General features: G+C 35.2%; 3 protein-coding genes across 3 annotated transcripts in view; 1 reads left to right on the plus strand and 2 right to left on the minus strand.

The window, feature by feature from the left end:
* Window positions 1–163: 163 nt before the first annotated feature.
* On the minus strand, window positions 164–10,175 carry LOC106143560 (zinc finger protein 470-like). Its single transcript, XM_060949231.1, has 10 exons — window positions 9,810–10,175; window positions 9,232–9,430; window positions 7,570–7,665; window positions 6,495–6,667; window positions 5,995–6,212; window positions 5,489–5,630; window positions 4,745–4,870; window positions 3,314–3,438; window positions 918–1,037; window positions 164–245 (listed from the first exon to the last, which is right to left on the minus strand). Exons 1-10 carry the CDS (start codon window positions 10,173–10,175, stop codon window positions 164–166), a joined length of 1,647 nt encoding a protein of 548 aa, XP_060805214.1.
* Window positions 10,176–10,349: 174 nt separating this feature from the next.
* LOC106129811 (RNA helicase aquarius) overlaps window positions 10,350–19,307 on the plus strand; it is a 41,558-nt gene continuing 32,600 nt past the window's right edge. The window contains exons 1-6 of the mRNA XM_013328494.2: window positions 10,350–10,522; window positions 11,462–11,562; window positions 12,523–12,679; window positions 13,272–13,482; window positions 13,734–13,926; window positions 14,353–14,506. Coding sequence (XP_013183948.2) covers window positions 10,436–10,522; window positions 11,462–11,562; window positions 12,523–12,679; window positions 13,272–13,482; window positions 13,734–13,926; window positions 14,353–14,506 — 903 coding nt within the window. The 5' untranslated portion in view covers window positions 10,350–10,435. The remainder of the gene's footprint in view (window positions 10,523–11,461; window positions 11,563–12,522; window positions 12,680–13,271; window positions 13,483–13,733; window positions 13,927–14,352; window positions 14,507–19,307) is intronic.
* LOC106129820 (probable G-protein coupled receptor Mth-like 5) lies at window positions 14,800–19,018 on the minus strand. Its single transcript, XM_060949235.1, has 8 exons — window positions 18,531–19,018; window positions 18,178–18,370; window positions 17,847–18,027; window positions 17,401–17,698; window positions 17,157–17,235; window positions 16,750–16,952; window positions 16,528–16,663; window positions 14,800–16,423 (listed from the first exon to the last, which is right to left on the minus strand). The coding sequence occupies exons 1-8, from the start codon at window positions 18,718–18,720 to the stop codon at window positions 16,177–16,179; spliced, it is 1,527 nt and encodes a 508-aa protein (XP_060805218.1). The 5' UTR covers window positions 18,721–19,018; the 3' UTR covers window positions 14,800–16,176.

A 19,307-nucleotide genomic window follows, 5' to 3' on the forward strand; every position in this document is an offset into this window, starting at 1 on the left:
CCGAGGTTAGCGCAATATACATACATACAGACAGAGAAATTAAGGATATTAACTTTATGATTAAAGTGATTTCCTACTAGTCCATTGCTCGTATGGTTTTATGGCCTTCCCATCACGCCCATACCACCTGTGATGAAATTCATGAAAAAAACCGACTGTTTTTTTATGATTTCTTAAACTCTGCGTCATTTGCTGCGGTGACCCCATGGAGTGTTCTCTTGTGTTTCCACATGTCTCCGGAACGTCTGTCAAAGTACAAAAAATATTTTATTTAAGAAGTGTCGTCGAAAAGATACCATATCACAGTCACAACTTTCCCTATCCCAATTAAAATATTTGCAAAAGCGACTTTGTACTTTTACTTTTTTTATTTTTATTTTATTTTTGTATTTTTTTACCCCTACATGTTAATTCTTTTCAACATTACATAGAATTCATATACATACATACATACATAAAATCACGCCTCTTTCCCGGAGGGGTAGGCAGAGACTACCTCTTTCCACTTGCCACGATCTCTGCATACTTCTTTCGCTTCGTCCATATAGAATTCATATAGTTAACAGTAAACGTCCTCAGTTACCCGGGATGAACCCGGGGTCCTCTGTAACTTTCGCAAAAGAACATAATCCTTAATGAATGTAAGTATGTTTCCTCACTTTGTTTTTCTTCGCCATAAGAACGTAGATTAGTAATTAAAATATAGAACATAGGTTGCTAGCCCATCGCCTGCAAGAAGTATATAAGCCAATTTATAAGCCTATTCCTTAATCGCCTTTTACGACATCCATGGGAAAGATATGGAGTACTTCTATTCTAAAGTGCCCGAAAACACACAGCACTTCTTCTTATAAGTCTGTGACTGATGTAAAAATGCCAAATACACCAACAGACTACCTAATCGTAAGATTATCTACCTGAAGGCTGTGCCGCATACGTCACACTCATGTGGCTTCTCACCAGTGTGGATGAGGGTGTGAACCGTGCGCGCGTACGGTCGCCGGAAAGCTGCCCCGCAGATGTCACAACGGTATGGCCTGAAAGATAGACATAAATAAATATATATAATCACGTCTTTATCCTTTGCGGGGTAGACTCGAGAAAACTGCAAGGCCTCGTTCAACTTTATGGCTTAATGATGGAATTGAGATTCAGATAGTGACAAGTAGCTAGCCTATTTATATATTTCCTCTATCTCCCTTTTTTATCACAACGTTTTCACATTCCACGGCATCTCTCAGCTATAAGCTTGAACTATATAGGCGTACTACTCACAATGGTATGATCTAAAATACCTTTTAAAAATAAATGTCCAAGTAAGAAATCTGCATCAGCTTTTTCATAACTGATTGACCATTCACCATATCACAAGCATTGAACTATCGTCCTCCAAATGAACTAGTTGTTAGGGCATTTGACCTTATACGCCCTCTACGTCATCCACAGAAAGTGATGAAATGATTCTACTTCTATTTTTTCTAAATTAATCAAATCAGCATCTTAATCAAGTCGACTGTGTAGTTCCCTACACCAATACAAAAAAGAATAGGACCACTCCATCTCTTTCCCATGGATGTCGTGAAAGGCGACTAAGAGATATGCTTAGAATTACTTTTTAGGCGACGAGCTTGCAACCTATTTGAATCTTAATTCTATTATTAAGCCAAACAGCTGAACGTGGCCTATCAGACATTTCAAGACTGTAGGCTATGTCTACTCCGCAAGGGATATACATAGACGTGTTTATACGTATGTAAATTTTTTCTCTTAAATGTTTTCCTTTAAAAATATGTGGGACATGCTTATCCGTAGAAAAATAGTTTTTGTTAATTCTTTCAAATTCCAACAGGCACAGGTGGAACTTTTTGTTTTATTTTTTTGTTTAACACAGGTGGAGCTACGGGCAAATGCTAGTAAGAGAAATTTTCACTTCCTAGACATATTTTCAAGCATCCATTTTACAGATGGACTCTATGGTCATTTAATGGAACATGAAAATATTCAGTGTCTATAAAACTGTGAGAACCGGTTGAAGACTGGAATAGAACTCCGGCAGTCCGCTACGATCGAGTTATATGCAGTCCAGTTTTGTACCCGACTGCGCCAGAACAAGAAGTTATGTATTTAGTCACCTGTGTTACCGCATCACGCAATAAGAAACATTCCCGTTAGTATAGTACCCGTTCAAAGGTTATATCATTTAAGTAAGTATGTTATATTCTTCTTCCTCCTGTCATTTGCGCCGATTGCCCCCTGCGAAGGAGCCCAGGGTACGACAAGGACCACAACTTAGAATGAACAATCTAGAGTAAATTCATGTGTGCAAAGAACGAGACTCCTGTCTGAATTGGGGAATCTAATCTAATTGAATGAAATAGTCTAAATTATAACAAAAAGGTGAATGACTTTATTTTCAACGTCAGCCGAAATCTCTAAAGGCAATTGTGATGTGAAGTATGTAGGTATCCAATAAAAAGGTAGAAAGTCCACGGAAGTGAAGTCGCGGATAAGATCTGTTATTAAATATGGGTCTGGGTATATTTTAATAAATTAGGAGCGAGTATCTATCTACCAACCTCATTTTATAACGGAAAATATCGCACTTTTTCTGAGGTGCCTTCCATTATTTAAACACTTGTCTTAGAAAAGTACTTATGTAATAAAAAAATATCTTATTTAATTTAATTAGATTTCGGAACTAATATGTTTACAAAAAGCTTCTAAAATCTTAATTATCAAAGGTTCCAAGTGAATGTTAAAGAAACAACACTTGACACTCATAGCGCCATCTATGCGTTGATGCTTGAATTAATTAAAAGTACTATCATACAATATCATTATGAGATAACAGTTTTTAAAGAAAACACATTTTTGAATGTTTTTAACGAATTAACTCAAAAACTACTGGACTAATTTTCATGAAATTGGGCACAGATATTAAAATAGATCTTCGGGAGTGACATGGCTACTTTTTTTTCAAGAATTCGCCACGGGATCGAATTCCCGCGCAGCTTCTCTCTTAGTCCACTCCTAGACCACATATGAAACCTTCATAACAAATATTAAGTATCTAGCTAGACCTAGCGGTTTGGGCTGTGCGTTGGCCGTCAGTCAGTCTTTCAGGTTGCTTTAGGCTATAAGGCTAGAGCGAAGCTCCAGGTAAGAGCTAGTACTTTATATTTAAATTAACAAATAACTATCAGTTTGTATATTGACTTGCTCGGGAGTATACAAAGGGAGCTAAGTTCCGAGGTACCTAAGAACGTAGCTTTAGCGCCAAGAAGTTGAACACTACACTGATAAGAATATTAACCTTTGGTCTGTGTGAATGCGTGCATGCTCACGCAAGCGTGCCGCCGCTGTGAACGTCTTCGGGCACGCCGAGCACGCGAAGGGTCGCTCCCCAGTGTGGGTCCGCCGATGGTCGTCGCGCTCCACCTGCACAGGCGCTATTAATCACTACCCTCCGCATGGTACTACGTCTTTGGTACCTAAGATACTTCTGAATAATATTGGTAATATAACCACAAACATCTGGTTACTAATATTATTCAGAAGCGCTCCACATGCATTATTAGAGCCCACACACACACTTTCCAGTCGGATTGATTTTGGTAATTCAAATAAGGATCTATGTAAATAGATAACTCAAGTTCAATAAAAAATTTGCAATACTCATAAAGTCGCCATTTAGAACTCTCTATACCATGCAACATTCACAGAAAAGGTTACGGAGGTCGACCAGACGGGAGTCGCTTCGTAAAACAACATGAGTTGTTCCCAATCTAGGATCGTGGTCATAAAGGGTCGGGTCTCCAGAAAGGTGCAATGACGACGCAACCGCTAATAATCTCAAAAAGATGATAATATGTTTTTTACAATACACCAATAAAACTAATGAACATAATTTTTTTACATCACACATACTACGAGGTGACAGATCGGAACCATTGGTGATATGATACATGATAACGTGACTTTTATAACTATAAAGCTATAACCGAACATCCAACGAGAATCAGTCGTTTTCTGAAACCTCAAAGGCTGGAATATATCAGTGGACCCAAAGAGACTTCACCAAGTAAACGGAAAAAATAGTGGGAACCATCCCAACCTGCGAATGCGTACTCAATGCAACGCCGCCAGTTTTTTCGCGACATACAATGCTCATATCATTGACTCGCTTACCCCCCACAAAGCAAAGGAGGTTTTATGAATTCATTTAGAACTCTTCCTATTCTTTGAACAACTGTTTACTTCCCTGGAATTTTTTTGATAGGGTTGGGATTTTTTTAAGTATTAGCGCAAAAGAATGCCCATGGTATTTATTTTAATTACAAAAGAATGTAGTTATTTCCTTTTATTTAACTTTACAAAGTATATTAACATCGTTTTCGCGTTTTTACCATTTGACTAGAAGATTATGAATCGGGAATGGTTATTTCAAAATCAGAGAAAAAACATCATACCTATAATATAAAATACTTAGGTGACACAATCTACGAGTATGTGATTTGTCAAAACAAAATTATAACAGAGATGTTACAAATAGATATGTTCCATTTAGATGTGCATTATGACGGGTGTATATCTCAGAATTGAACGGCTTTTCTACAGAAAAGGGGTAATTGCAGTGAACCTCAGTGTACCACTAATAAAATCCAGTCTACTGTTCACTCGATCTAGCGCACAATATCATTTAACGCACATTATACTTAAATGATTCCGAAATTGTAATGATTACCTTTACTTTAAAAGCCTTAGGGCACAAGTCGCAGGGGTAAGGTCTCTCTCCAGTATGCATCCTCATGTGGATGGCGAGGTGACCAGACTGGTTGAAGCGGCGGCCGCAGATCCTACATGGATAACCCTGTTCAAATATAAAAAAAAATCATTTCTTTCTTTTTCATATTAGCATTTATCCCGGTTTCACCCTCACCTCTTGGGAGAGGAGCTCGGAGCGCCCCTTTTGACCATGAACCTGGATTTGGTAAGTTAGATATTTACTCGAAGCGATTCCATCTGACCTTTGGAGAACCTGGCGCATATTTGATAATGGTAAAAGCTGTACTTGCCTCTTCCCTTATTCACCTTTTACGAGATCCTGTACCGTGAACCATACGGCCCACAATTCTAAAGCGTGCAGTAGGTACCGTTTATTACTTAGCAGTACTAACGTCTACAAAAAATACTATAACATTGACCTATTAATAAGTCGAAGATAATAAGTGCTAAAGCTAAGAAATCTTCATTTACATCTTCTTGTCATAATGATACGTGGTCAAGTAATGATAAATATCATTACTATGATAATCCATAATGCGTAAAGGTGAGTTTTTACACTAAATCAGTATTTTGGATTTGTACCTACACACTACTGTATGATTATTTTTTTTACAATGATATATATATATATATTGGGTATAAGTATATATATATATAGTTATACCCAATAGACAAAATAAAGACTACTACGCTCCCTACTCACTGGTTTAGACACTTTGTGCATTTTCTTATGTGTATGCAACGCGCACATGCTTCCTAGAACCTTGTCACACTCTTCGCAAACGTAAGCCATCAGCGGTGCCCCTGGCGATCTATCTTCTCCTCTCTTATGCCTATACAGCTCCCTAATGAGTAAAATTTTAATTCAGGTACTAGTTAATAAATCAAATATTTAATTTGAATACACGGAAATTAAGGTCTTCTTCTTTACTTCTATAGCTATCTTCTTTTGTATAAATAAAGACGATTGCATATGGCCTAACTATATCAAGGCACATTCAAACTTAACCAAAAAGCTGGAAACAAAAACAGCTTTTCGGATTCTCAAGATCAACATTGGTAATAGAAAACATACCTAGATGTTATTATTATGGTCGTTATTTGTTTAAAGTATATTAAACAGGAAAATAGCTGACCTGGAGTCCCGAAGCAAAAGTAACTGGGACTACGAAAAATGAGACAGAGATTACATAAAGTCTTTGCGTTCACCTCGCAGTTGCAAAAAGCTGGTTACAAGAGCCGCAGTTCCACATCTTATTGGTGTTCGAAGTGGAGTAAGTGCGCCTCACATTCCTGGTGACTGGCTTCTGGCACTGCGTCTGCGTCGAGTGGACCTTCAGCTCTTCGGCAGTCGAGAACTGCTTCCCACATGCGCAGTTGTAAGTGAGGCCAGACGGCGGAGTCGAATCCGTAATGTCACCTCTTGTCTACAATATAAGAGAGTTACATTATCACATCATGTACCCACTATTCTTACTTCTATGTTAAATAATTTAAGCTTAGCAGATAATTTCGAATTATTCGTTGTATTTCTAATGTTATTGTTTTAATTACCTCCTACACGCAGTCACTGCAGAAAGGGATTCTACTCGGTCGGAGAATAAATTAGGCCTCCATTATTATTCCTGTTTAAATTTTGGGTGCTCTATATCGATCATGGCGCAAAAGGTCAAATATCATTTAAAAAATTACACCACAAAATTTCTAACCAGTTCTTCCAAATAATAATTCTGGTCTTCCGCATGAAAGCAGCCTAGCCGGTGCCTGTCCAGAGCCTCTCCATCGGCAAAAAGTCCGCTGCAGAACTCACAGACGTACATGGTGAGGAGTTTCCGAGAAGACACACTGCTTTTGCCACTACCATCATTACAGCACAGCTGTTCTAGAAAAGCACAAAAGCTTTACGTTTTTGTGCCTCTTGACTCAAAGATAAATTAGAATAAAGTAAGTATCGGTAGGTGAACGGTTAAGGTTGATTATAAAATTATGATGCGCGGGTTTATATCTTAAAGCGTCCATGTAGGAATGACTTTTCTCAGTTATGTACAAAAGTTAGCTTGGCTTGCTAACCGATGGTCTTACGATGGAAATCATCAAGAAGAAACCTAAACATTCGGATAACTGGATGTGTATGGCTAATTTCATCTACAAATAAAGGTTGTAGAGTTCAGACAGGAGAAATCACTTCTACAAATCCTACTCTTTCCTAATTCTGGATCGCGAGCATACGTGAACCCTGAGCTCCTCTCCAGAGCGTTGAGAACGAGGATGATGAGGACTAATCTGCTAATGCCTTTACACGTTTTTATAATTCCCACCAAGCAAATCCCGTGAAAATATAACTGGCCTGACTCATTCACTATTAAGCCTGTTCACCTTCGTCGATCCGTTTGAATTTTATATGACGCATGAAATCCGGTATTTCTCTTGGTAGATACAATTTTATTTATATTATGTCTATTCCTATAAAAATGCGAGAAATTAGAAATAATTGTTTGAACATAAACAATACATAAGCATATTTAAGAATTTAATTTTAAAAAATAACCGGAATATTAAGACTAAAATTTTTACTGTATGTGGCCATACACGTATAGTCCAAAACCTAGGCAATACTAATTATATTTTTAAATGGGAAGTTTGTGTGTTTATCTGTTTGGATTCTAGCACTAAGTGCAGCAATGGATTAAATAAGATAAAGCACAATTGAAGGTACGGAGGCCTACAATGCCTTACATCACTGCGAGCAAAGTCGCGAGTAGCTAGTTGTCAATTAAAAGTTACCTGTAGGCTCTACTTCAAGGGCGGTCGATAAAACCCGCTCGCATATGGAACACACCAGCCAGTCAGATTCGAAGTCCAAGCTATTAGTTCTGTTTTCTGAAACCAACGTAGTATTAGCTCACTCGAGCTTGGAAAGAAACACATTGCTCTTTTATTTTCTTTCTCCTCGCGTTTGTCTCGGTTACATTCTCACCTCTCTGGAGAGGGCCCGATATTTGCATTTGACCATGATTCGAGATTACGTTTTTCTTCTCTTTACAATTTTTTGTCTTTACTCATCGTTCATCATATATGGCGTAATCAGTTACACGTTTAGCAGATCCGTTGTGATCTGATTGATTGACCTAAATGCCAGATAGAAAGATCATACGAAATAAGGTAGTACTCAGTTACTTTTAGGGAAAGTCCTTTATGTATTCAATAATAATCATTTTAGGAAAGTAACCAAATATGGGCTACCATTTTGTTTTTGCCTCAAAAATAAAAAACTATTAAAAAATTAACCATTTATTGTGGTCAAAATAATCACATATACATTTTTAAAGAGCTAAGTAATAATCATATGTTCTTAATATTATTATATATTATTATCTTGAGCATTAAACAAAATATCAAAATAGATTCTAAATATGGAACAGGTACTTAAATATGGGCTACTAATAGAAACTTAATATGTCTTCTACGAAAATAACAATTATAAATATTTACCTTATAAGAGATAAAATTACTTTGGTAGATGGAAGAAATCACATAATTTACTTACAAAAATCACATATCCAAGTGTCAAACTCTGGCCCAGCACAGTCATTATGTGCCCAGAGCTGACATATTAAACATCTTACCCACAGTTCTCCTGCTGCGTTTTCGGAAAAAAATTCCTGACAAAACATACACGCTGCATCGGCAGTATCAGGAGCCTCTCTTCCTATAGGGGCATCTGGTTCACTATCTGAATCAAATTGGACATATTCTTCACTTACACTTTCTTCCTTGGTCTTGGCTTTATATTTCCTAAACTTCTTTTCTTTTGCTTGGGTTTCTTATCTTTTGTTTTATTTTCTTTTTCAATTTTCTTCCTATTTGTTGCAATAAGGTCATTTTTATATGGAGACAAAGTTATGACCGAAGCCACAGCTAGCCCATATTTAGGACCATAGTAATAGCCCATATTCGGAATTCTTAACTAAAATAAATTTGTACTTGTACTTTACAAATCATATATAGCAAGCAATAAATCGACCGAAAATCATAAAATTAAACTTATATTCTGCTATAAAACACATGGTTACAGTATTTAGACCTAATTTTATTTGATTAAACAACACATTGATACGTACCTCAGAAAACTTTTCGACAGCAGCAACACAAGTACAGCTGACAATGGCGACAGCTCGCGCGCGATTGACGAGAGTGAGTGAGTGCGATGTCAAAGCGAGTGAATGCGATGGACGATCGTCGTTTGTTGCGTCATTCGACTGTAGGTTTTCGAGAATTGTTACTAGCCCATATTAAAGCACTAGCCCACATTTAGTTACTTTCCTCTAATAATATCAATTTGGCTTTGAGAAGACGCAACTGGGAAAACGTTAGAAGGATGGTGACTGTGGTTTGACCAACGTTTACCTTAAATAAATCGTTATTGATTTCAAATTGTGTGTTTACCATCATTCCCGCTTGGCGGCACGCTTGCGGTACCCTCATTTGGCAACAGTAGATCGTTTTCACTTTCTGTAGAGTCTGTGTTTCTCGTGGCATGGTAAGATATAGTATGGTCCAGCAGGTCAGCGTCGGAAGTAAAGATTTCATGGCATATCACGCAGGAATGTAAAGCTAATAAATCAGGCTCATTACTTACAGTTTCCTAAAAAATAAGGATAAGTATATTAGTTTGAACAGAATAAATAAAATAATAAATTGTAATCCGATGGTTCATCACATAGTTATTACAAAGTTTGTGCTTCTCCATTTGATATTTTCTAGATAGCATTCTCAACTGTCGGTTTCAAAGCCCGAGATCGAGTAGGTTTATATTTGTACATAGCAAATAAATGGTACCTATTTAAATTCCTACATAACATCCTGGAACACTAACCCAACATAAAATGTTTGAATGCACTACTGACTTACAAGTGTGTCAAACACAATCACAAGTCGCCTCCAACGATAGGGAGAGATGGAGTGAGTAATTTATACTATAATATTCAAGAAATATTACAAATACATAAAGTTTATTACGGTACCTTGTTACAGTTACCATGTGCTGGCAATAAAAATTGATTCACTGTATTTTCATCGAGTAAGGTAGGCTCAAAATTGAGGATATGATCGGGTTGTACAATGTAGAGAGATGTATTTTCATCAGATATATTCGAGTTTTTTGTAAGTGTAGGTGAATTATCTAAATTAAAATATCGGCCTGAATCGTTCGACTGAAAAATTAGCTGATTTTCTACATTAATAATCATTTGTTCGGTAACCGTAACTAAATCTTTGTTCAAATCATTTAATTGGTCGTTGGAGTTAAACATTAGATCATCTTGAGCATATTGTTCACCTAAGCTATCATTTAAATCTTTGTATGGGTAATCTGGTGGATCAAACATCATTTCTCGCCTTTTCTGAAACAAATGATATGTACATGGGAAGGCATGGACCGCGAACATTTTGCCTGAGCAGTATGGCTGTTTTTTCATTGCAATTTGACAATAAAACGCAGCGGCGTGACGTGTAGGTAATTGTCGTTGTCATTGCCACTGTCACTCACTGACATATTTCTTGATTATTTTTGAGCTGTTGTTTTGATGCTTTTGCCGCTGTGTTTTGTAGATATAAATATTGTAAAAGACATTATTGCTTTAACTTTAAAATGAAGACTGACCCAGCACCACCAGGTGAAAAACCTAAAATACCTTTACCAACTCTATCTCAAATCAATGCAGACAGAATAACGCAGGTAAGTACTATAAAGTGAGGTTATTTTTCTTTCACAAGATTACTTAGTTTTTGGCTAAATTAGCCAGCATTTATTTATTTTTTATTTACTTCTTTATATTATTATTTCTTTATGTAGAGCGCAATGAGTTTTTTCCTGTAAAAAATGCTGTAATATTAAGAAATTTTAATACTTCATTTTAGTATTAGGTGTAGAATATTCCATTTTTGTTATAAATAGTAAAGATAATATTTAAAGACCCGGTAAAAAATACCTATATTGATGACCAGCCCCCTTATTCACAAACGTTGTTAAAGAGTATGTCTTATATCCACTCTGGTCAAGTTAATCGCACAGTGAGAGAGGGAAGTTAGGATTTATGGCTTGACTGGTTAATTTTATATAAATGAACTTGTCTAAGCATTTGTACAAAGAAAGTGTAAATGAGAAGATTGAAGGCCTTTCCAGGTCTAAACAAAGGAAACTTATTCAAATCAGAGAAGTCCTGGCTAAAGGTCAGATCAGTAGTATCCTAAATTGCCAAGCTTGCATGAAGAGTGTTACGAATGTAGATGAAGCAGAAGAAATATGCAGTGATTGTGGCTAATAGAAAAATGTAACCTCGTAGGAAGAGGCATAATGTCAGTTAGTTTTTATTTAGTATTCTATAAGTGAACTTGCTTATCTCAATACTTATTTAGATTAATTTATTACACTTATTCATTTCATACAAAAATGTTTCTAAAGTGTTTTTGTAGCATCAGTATAAATAGTTATAAAATGAGATAGATGATGTGAAAATAATAGGTAAGATAGCCATAACATAACAGACCACCTTGTTAAAATAATATTGTAAGAAACAACTATCAAGTTCGCAAGTAGCCTACTGGTATTCACATTTAATGTTAGCCAAATCTATGTAACACTCCACACTGAATTACATGGCCCCACTGTTCACAGCTCGCCACACAGTACTGGTCCCCGCAAACTAAGGATAACCACCTACCTTATGATGCCTCAATTGTGGAATCTATATACCAAGCTGAAATCCTTGGTTCCAAGTAAGTACCAACAAATACTCTTTTTCCTACACTTGCACTCTCAGTGTCTGAGCCCAACTGAATTAAACAAATGAATGGCAATGGGTCAACGGCCTAATAGATTCAGGACATTGACCTCAATTTTGATTTTTAATGTGAATATTTGCCAGTGACAAAAGATTAAATGTGTTTCAATCTGCTTGAATTTATTTTTAATTTTGAATGTTATTTTTTTACATAGTTACTGTAAATAATTTCTGATAACTTGTTTGCAAACAAATTATATTACATGGGAATATTGATACTACTAAATGTATAATTCTTACTCTCTTTCGTATTCCATCTTAGCTGATGCTGCACAGTTCTAGATCTGCAAAAGACAGGGTTTTAGTGATATTAAAATACCTTTCAAAAAGATTTTACAGAATGGAATGTTTCACTGTATAAATTTTCTCCATGGCAGTGACCTATATTATATTTTATTGTTGATTTATAGTTGAAAATTTGATGAACCTTTTATTAGAACAGTAAAACACTTTTGATTTAGCCCATCCTCTGATATACCCTGGAAGAGAGTGACCCTTTCCTAATCTGTCAAAAACCACACAAGTAGAAGTTAATTATATTTATTTATTTGTTCTCAAAAAAGTTAGCTTCCTTTTCTTTCCTTACTGTCATCTTCCCTTCGTCATCCCGTTTGTGCCCCATGTGAAGGGAGTGTCTGCTTTTAACCACAAACCAGTAATTAGTAAGTCATGTAAAAACAAGAGGCAACTCCTGCAGCACATCAGCGATCCAACCAGAATTTGATCTCAACTGCTGCCCTTTGTGAAGGGCTTACTATAATGTGTGTTTAGGCTTAAGTGAAGTTGGTATCTTCCTGCATGTTTACTATAGTCTTGGTCCTTGTATTAATATAACAAAATTCATATGAATGCTCAACAAAAACCTATAATTGTATGTATAATTCTCTCTTTCCAGTTTCTCAGTACGTCGGATCATGATGCTGGAGTTCTCTCAATACCTAGAGAACTACCTGTGGCCGCACTACGAGGCGGGCAAAGCGACTCATGCGCACATGATGTCCATCATCGTCATGATTAACGAGAAGTTTAGAGAACGAGTGCAAGCTTGGCAGGTGCGTATTTTATTGTGATGTTCAGTTTCAGTTCCGATTATTTGATTAACAATGTAAAAGTTTTTCATTCTGCATTTATTTCTCGTTGAAAAACATTTGTGACTATTCTCATTTATATTTATCTGTAGTTGGGCTTGAGTATTGCTAGTTAAAAAATATGAGCTAGTGTGAATTGTTGTGAAGTGATAGTCTTTATTTATAAAACCAAAATCAAATAAAGCTTATTGCATTAATCAATTCGTTAATTTTTCACTTGCTGTGCCCGCGAATTTGTCCGCGTCGAATAGTTATTTTGGGCATCATTGAAGCCTTCAAGGATGAATAATTTTCCCCGTTTTTTTCACATTTTCCATTATTTCTCCTTCCAAAAGTTGCAGCGTGATGTTATATAGCCTGAAGCCTTCCTCGATAAATGGTCTATTCAACATAAAAATAATTTTTCAATTCGAACAAGTAGTTCCTGATATTAGCGCGTTGAAACAAACAAACTCTCCAGCTTTATAATATTAGTATATACATAGGTATGTAGTTATAAGATTCTCCTTTTTTTACACGGATATCATATATACAAGCACTTATGTATTCCTTTCAGGCTTTCCTCAAGAAACCAGAGCACTTCCCTGCATTCTTTGAGCAGGTACTCCGTGCTAGCGTCGCTGACGACCTCACAAGTCGCAACATGAGAGAACAGACTGGTCTTTTGCTGTTTCTGAACCACTGCTTTGGCAGCATGGAGGTTCAGCTGTGCAGGGACCAGGTGAAACGGCTAGTGTCGCTCAGTATGTGGATCAGTTTGCAAGAAGGTTGGTGAATTCCTTTTTTTTGTGACTTAGATTTTTATAAAATTCTACAATTAATTGAAAATACTGGATTTAAGGTACGGTAAGGTAGTGATATTATGGTGATTTGAAGAAATCTCATCATTCGTATCCATACAAATATTATATAATGTTTTTATTGTTTAAATTATATGGTTACAACTTTTATTTAAATTACGACCGAAAATAATAATACAAGTGTCTGGATTGAAAATTGATCCAAATCTTTTCTTCAGGTAGGAGAAACCAAGAATTCAAGACAGTACCAAAATGGCGGAAATACTGGCGAGCGATACAGAAGAAGGACAAACCAGAGTTGCTTGAGAAACTAAACTGGGAGCGGCGGTACTTGCAGCAGCTCATGGTCAAGTTTATGAAGATCTTGGAGTCTATACCCGAGGATGGGGATGTAGACGCTAATGCTGTCAGGTAATTTATGCTTATTAAACTCTTAGCTCTGTCTGCCCGGTCAAGGATCAAGACGTGATATATACCCACAATCACGTCTGCGTTCAATACCGGGGGAGTCAGGTTTTTACACTAAGCAACTCCCAACTGATCTTCGCAAACTATTGCTGGGAAATCTAACCCTTATTGGATCATCGTTCTTTACCGATATCACTAGTACTAAAATATAGGTGTATCTAAGTAAAAATATTTAATTATTGGATAGGAAAGACCCACTTTTTCAAAACGGTTTCTCCTTGATTCTCTACCTATGCAGATTGTAAAAGTCAATCCAGAGCTCAATTCAAAAAAGGCAAATAAACTTGGGACTTCTTTTAGGCGATGGCCTAGCAACTTGTCACTATTTCTATTGTAATATCTCAATTAATCAACTTTCAACATCCACAGATACTGCGAGCGGTTCCTAGAGTTAATGATAGACTTGGAAGCGTTGCTGCCTACGCGCAGGTTCTTCAACACCGTGATGGACGACTGTCACCTCGTAGTGAGGTGCCAGCTGGCGCCGCTGTCGAGGAGGCCAGAGGGTCAGCTGTTTACACAGGTAAGTTCAGCTTCCGCGAGATTAAAATCAATATGTACTGCTTTATGCATATAGGAATGTGGTCGAAAGTAGTCTTGATTTGATGATTTCTTAATGTCAATTTAACAATGACAAGAGCTAGAGTTAAACAATTGTTGTAAAAGGCAACTTTTGTGAAGTTTATTGACTACATTTTAAGTACCTTTTTAAAAGCCTATACTGGAAATATGTCAGCTCTGTCTAAATATATGCAGATCACAAGTTAAACTGCAATAGTGACTAGAGCGATTTGAAAGAGAGGGAAGGTACAATAAAATAATAGTTTGGTATCTAAATGTTTATTAAAAAGTAAAGTCATAAAATAAAATAAAAATATATTTAAACCAATTAAATGCTTGATTTTTAAATTCTACATTGAAATCAGATCTTCAATAAGAGAGCATATGAGCACTGATACAATATGAAATTACCGTCGACATTTTACTTGCTAGAAAAGGACGGATAGAAGGCGAAAAGGTTAATTCTAAATACAGTCTTATTAAAATTTAATTAATAATTATTCTTGTACATGTATGCATATAAGCTATAATAATATGGTAAGGCCATTTATGTCTTTGTACATACATTTGTATATCTTAGGTTAAACATTCTTTCAACACTACCATATTGTGCTTAATTATATAAACTAGCTGCTTGTATAATACATTACAACCATATTTGTAGCGTGTTAACATCAAAGTGATATCAAAATAAAAGCTAAAGCCTACAGAAATGCTTGAATGAATATACTTATTTATAAAGTCAAGTTGCTAAATTGATTAAGGTTGTATTGAATATGTATACAATATAATATTAAAGTTTATTCCCTTCCTCTCTATAAATGATAAATCACTGTAGAATAATGTATAAAAAATCTTTACCCCTGATGATATGAAATAAGGCGCTTTCGTTCCCGAAGGAACATTATTAATTCATTAAGTTGAGATGTTAGTAAAATTCTAAAGTATTTGCTTTTATAAATGCCAATCCAATTGGTAATGTGCACCTTAAAATAGTTAAGTATCTTTAGTGAGCACTGAATAAAGATTGACACAATTTGGTCAATTTATATCTAATATTTTTAGTCCTCGGTTAAGACTAGTTCTCATTTATTCACTTCCATTACATGCATTTTAATACCTTTTATCATTCCCTTATTTAAAAAGAAAATGCAATTATATTAAAAACCAACCTTATCAACAACAAAAATTCACATAAGTATTGATAAATAGGTTATCTATTCTGACACTAAGATGAAATAAGTGTCACCTATCTTTCATTATCATTTCCATTTTTATTACTTATTAAAAATTCAAGTCGAGAAAGGCACACGTACTTTTAAGAATCATTAACATGGAAACTTATGTTACATCACAGTTTATTAATTCCTACTCAAATACAAACAGTAAAATTTATTGAAATAAATTCATTTCTTCAGCAAATTTGGTATAGTGCTTAAGAGACTATTGAATTGTGTCATATTCTTAAAACATATTGTTGAGACAAAATATTGATGGAAAACCTTAAAAAATTCCGATTTCCATTAGATCAATTTTCTATACTTATTATTCTTATTACAAATCATAATTCGTCATATACTTGTCTTTTTAGTACTACCTGTTAAATTAATAATTAACTTTGGATATACCTCTTCACATGTACTGTGTCATTTCATCTCCCCACTCACCAGTCGGCACTGGCTCTGCGTAGCAACAGCTCTTCCTTAGAAGAAAGGTGACATGAGATTGTCTCACTACACACACGTAGAACACCAATACGGCTTGTAAAGCATTTACAACAATGTGTGCGTATATGAGTCCGTCGAAGTTCAGCCATGATAATAAAAGGAACAGCCAGGCCGTTGTCATAATGAGAAACAGTTGAAGGAATAAATCGAAGCTGAAATTGTAAAAATATTAATTAAAAAGTTTATAAATAAATACTTAATTATTTTCACAAATTAATTTTTATCTTTCACTGTATGTAGCAAATAGTACTCTTACCATCCTTTGAGTTTGTGGTGTATTCTTCCATATATATTTATCCTTTTTATAACTTTTAGAGTGGTTACATAAAAGAATATATTGAAGATAATTGTAAAAGCCACTGGTGTGAAAAATATGGCAATACCGAGCCAACCTGCAAAATTAAGTTTGTTTTAAATTACTCATCTTTGTGCCTCTAAAAATTTTGTAAATTTGATACATAGTTCGAAAACACCATACCTATTGTCTCCTGTTCTATATCATCAACGATGATGGACGAAGAAAATTGCGTGCGCATTTTTCGGTTAGGGTTGGTGCCTGTGTCCAATAGGAAGTGTGCACAGATTGCCAGCGCCGCCATTATTGTGACACTAGACCACACCACGCTTGAATAGTAACAGTATTTGCGGACGTCGGTCACACGGAGGAACACATTACGAGACCTAGAGACATGTTTATTTATCCCTTTTAATAAAATGTTCCACTAAACAGGATAAGTTAAAAAAAATTTGGACTAATTTTACCTAAATAAACTGATAAAATGAAATATAAGTGTACATACATATAATCACATGTATAATATATATAATCTAGGCATTAGATAATTTTAGTTAACTTATATTGTAAAAAAATTTACAACTACTTACTTGAACGTCTTCCACACATAAAATCCAAAGCTATTTAACCAAAAGAATGCTCCTAAAAGACTGATATAAAGTATAATATCTGAAATGAAAGTGAAAATGCTTAAAAAATTTAAATAAACAAAAATGTGATGGCTTCGGAATTTATTTTTTTACTAAAAAGCCTCACCTTTCATCAGTCCAACGAACAGGACTATGACAGAATGTTATAGGCTCAATTAGTAAATATTTAGATATTTAGACTCACCAGTTATCATAAAACTGACATGATTACTGAACTCTGTGAAAATTCTGACAAGATCAGCTGCCTGACTAACTATTAAGCAAACATTGATAGTTGTTATTATATTCCCTGCTAAATCCCTCAAAGTTGGTAAAACAAAGTATATAATAGCCACTAGAAGGAACAAAACCATTGCTAAGGCATGAAACAGGGGATTGAGAACTTTCTTCATTAGGAAGTTAGTGTCCTTCCAGTTATTTTTCACCTCGGGTATGCATACTAATGCATATTCCCCAGTCATATTTGTTGCCTCCATGAATATCTAAAACAAAAAAACAGTACTCATGAACTACTTGTATATGTTGAATACATTACACACTATTTTTAAACGAACCCTTGGCTATAGTTAAATGTTAACATTACTATCCTCACACAAAAAGGTGAGTGATTTATGTATGTATATTAATTACCTTATCCATGCAGAATTTGTTTTGATTATGAATGTATGAAGCTGGTTCCTTGACCTCTGGGATTGCTATTGTGTCATGAATACTAAAAGTGCTTATCACAAGTGGGTCTTCTTTGATGCTATCAGTGCTATGCTCATGATGAATCAGATGACGTAAACGGCCATCAGTCAACAAGTTTAACCTGAAATCAGTTGATACTAAGTTCTTGAAAGAGTTTTCAAACATCACTTCACACACAACACAAAAAAAACATAGACATTTATATTTTAATTTCTTGAATTATTCTAAGTATTAATAATTTTAAAGATTAAAAATGTAATTTCCCACATACTCATCTTCAGATTTTCCCAAGTAAAATATTGGTCTGATTTCTGTTCTTTCACAATCTGGATACCCAATAATATATTCATAATATGTAATATCTTCAATGTGTTCCGTTTTAGGGGACACATCTTTCGCATTAACATATAACTTCAAGTCCACATCTTTTCCATCTTCAGTTTTGAATTTTGGCTCCCATCTACCTTTGATACAAGAATAAAAATCACTATTAAAAATATATTGGCAAAATAAGATTAAAACTACCTTCTTAGAATTTTCTTACTCCATATAATGTATTTAACACCATATCAGCTTTAATGTTTCACAAAGCTTGGCAACTTTTATTTCATTGAATCAACTTACTTTGATTGTAGCTTGTGTATAGTCTGCATGAAGTGTCCACCATAATCTCATTTTCTTCGCAACATTTATTTATTTTCAATGCATTTTGCCGGGCAGCCAGATCGTTAACATCCGTATCGCTGCTTTTGATACTAACCTCCGCGATTGCATGATTGCAGAATGCTAACATTAAAAATACTATAAAATACATAGCTAAGTCTTATAGATTAAGATTTTTTCATAAAATATAAACAAACATAAGCTCTTTTTCACCGGCGCTTGTGGACTCAAGGTACATTCTTTGTAGAAACAGTCGAATAACAGTAAATAATACTATAGCTCTGACATCTTGTTATCAGTTAATTATCAACGTGAAACATTACAAAAAAATGTTCTTAGTCACAAATTCTTTGTAGTGTAGCCAGATAAATAATTGGAATAGTGTAAAAAGAACAAAATTTATAAAAAATCGATATTAGTTCCTTTCCTTTGGTGGCGTATCGACTGCCTGACAGATGATGGAATGACAGTGACGTGTATTAGCAGTACTGCCAACTGTCTCTAAACAAAAGACGCCGAATCGAACCTTGTAAAAAAAAACTGATTTGTGAAGACTTCTTTAATACCTTTTCAATTGGTCGCTTTTTTTTAACCCCAAACTGTCTGAAATTTTATAATCTGTTTCTGTCAGAAACCAGTCGTTCGCCCCAACTTAGACCTAACTTCACGAATACTTTTATTTTTTACGAAATTATGCATTACCTTGACAACAAAAATAACTTGACCGATTTTGATGCC

This window comes from Amyelois transitella, chromosome 18, assembly GCF_032362555.1.
Source record: "Amyelois transitella isolate CPQ chromosome 18, ilAmyTran1.1, whole genome shotgun sequence".
Taxonomy (NCBI): domain Eukaryota; kingdom Metazoa; phylum Arthropoda; class Insecta; order Lepidoptera; family Pyralidae; genus Amyelois; species Amyelois transitella.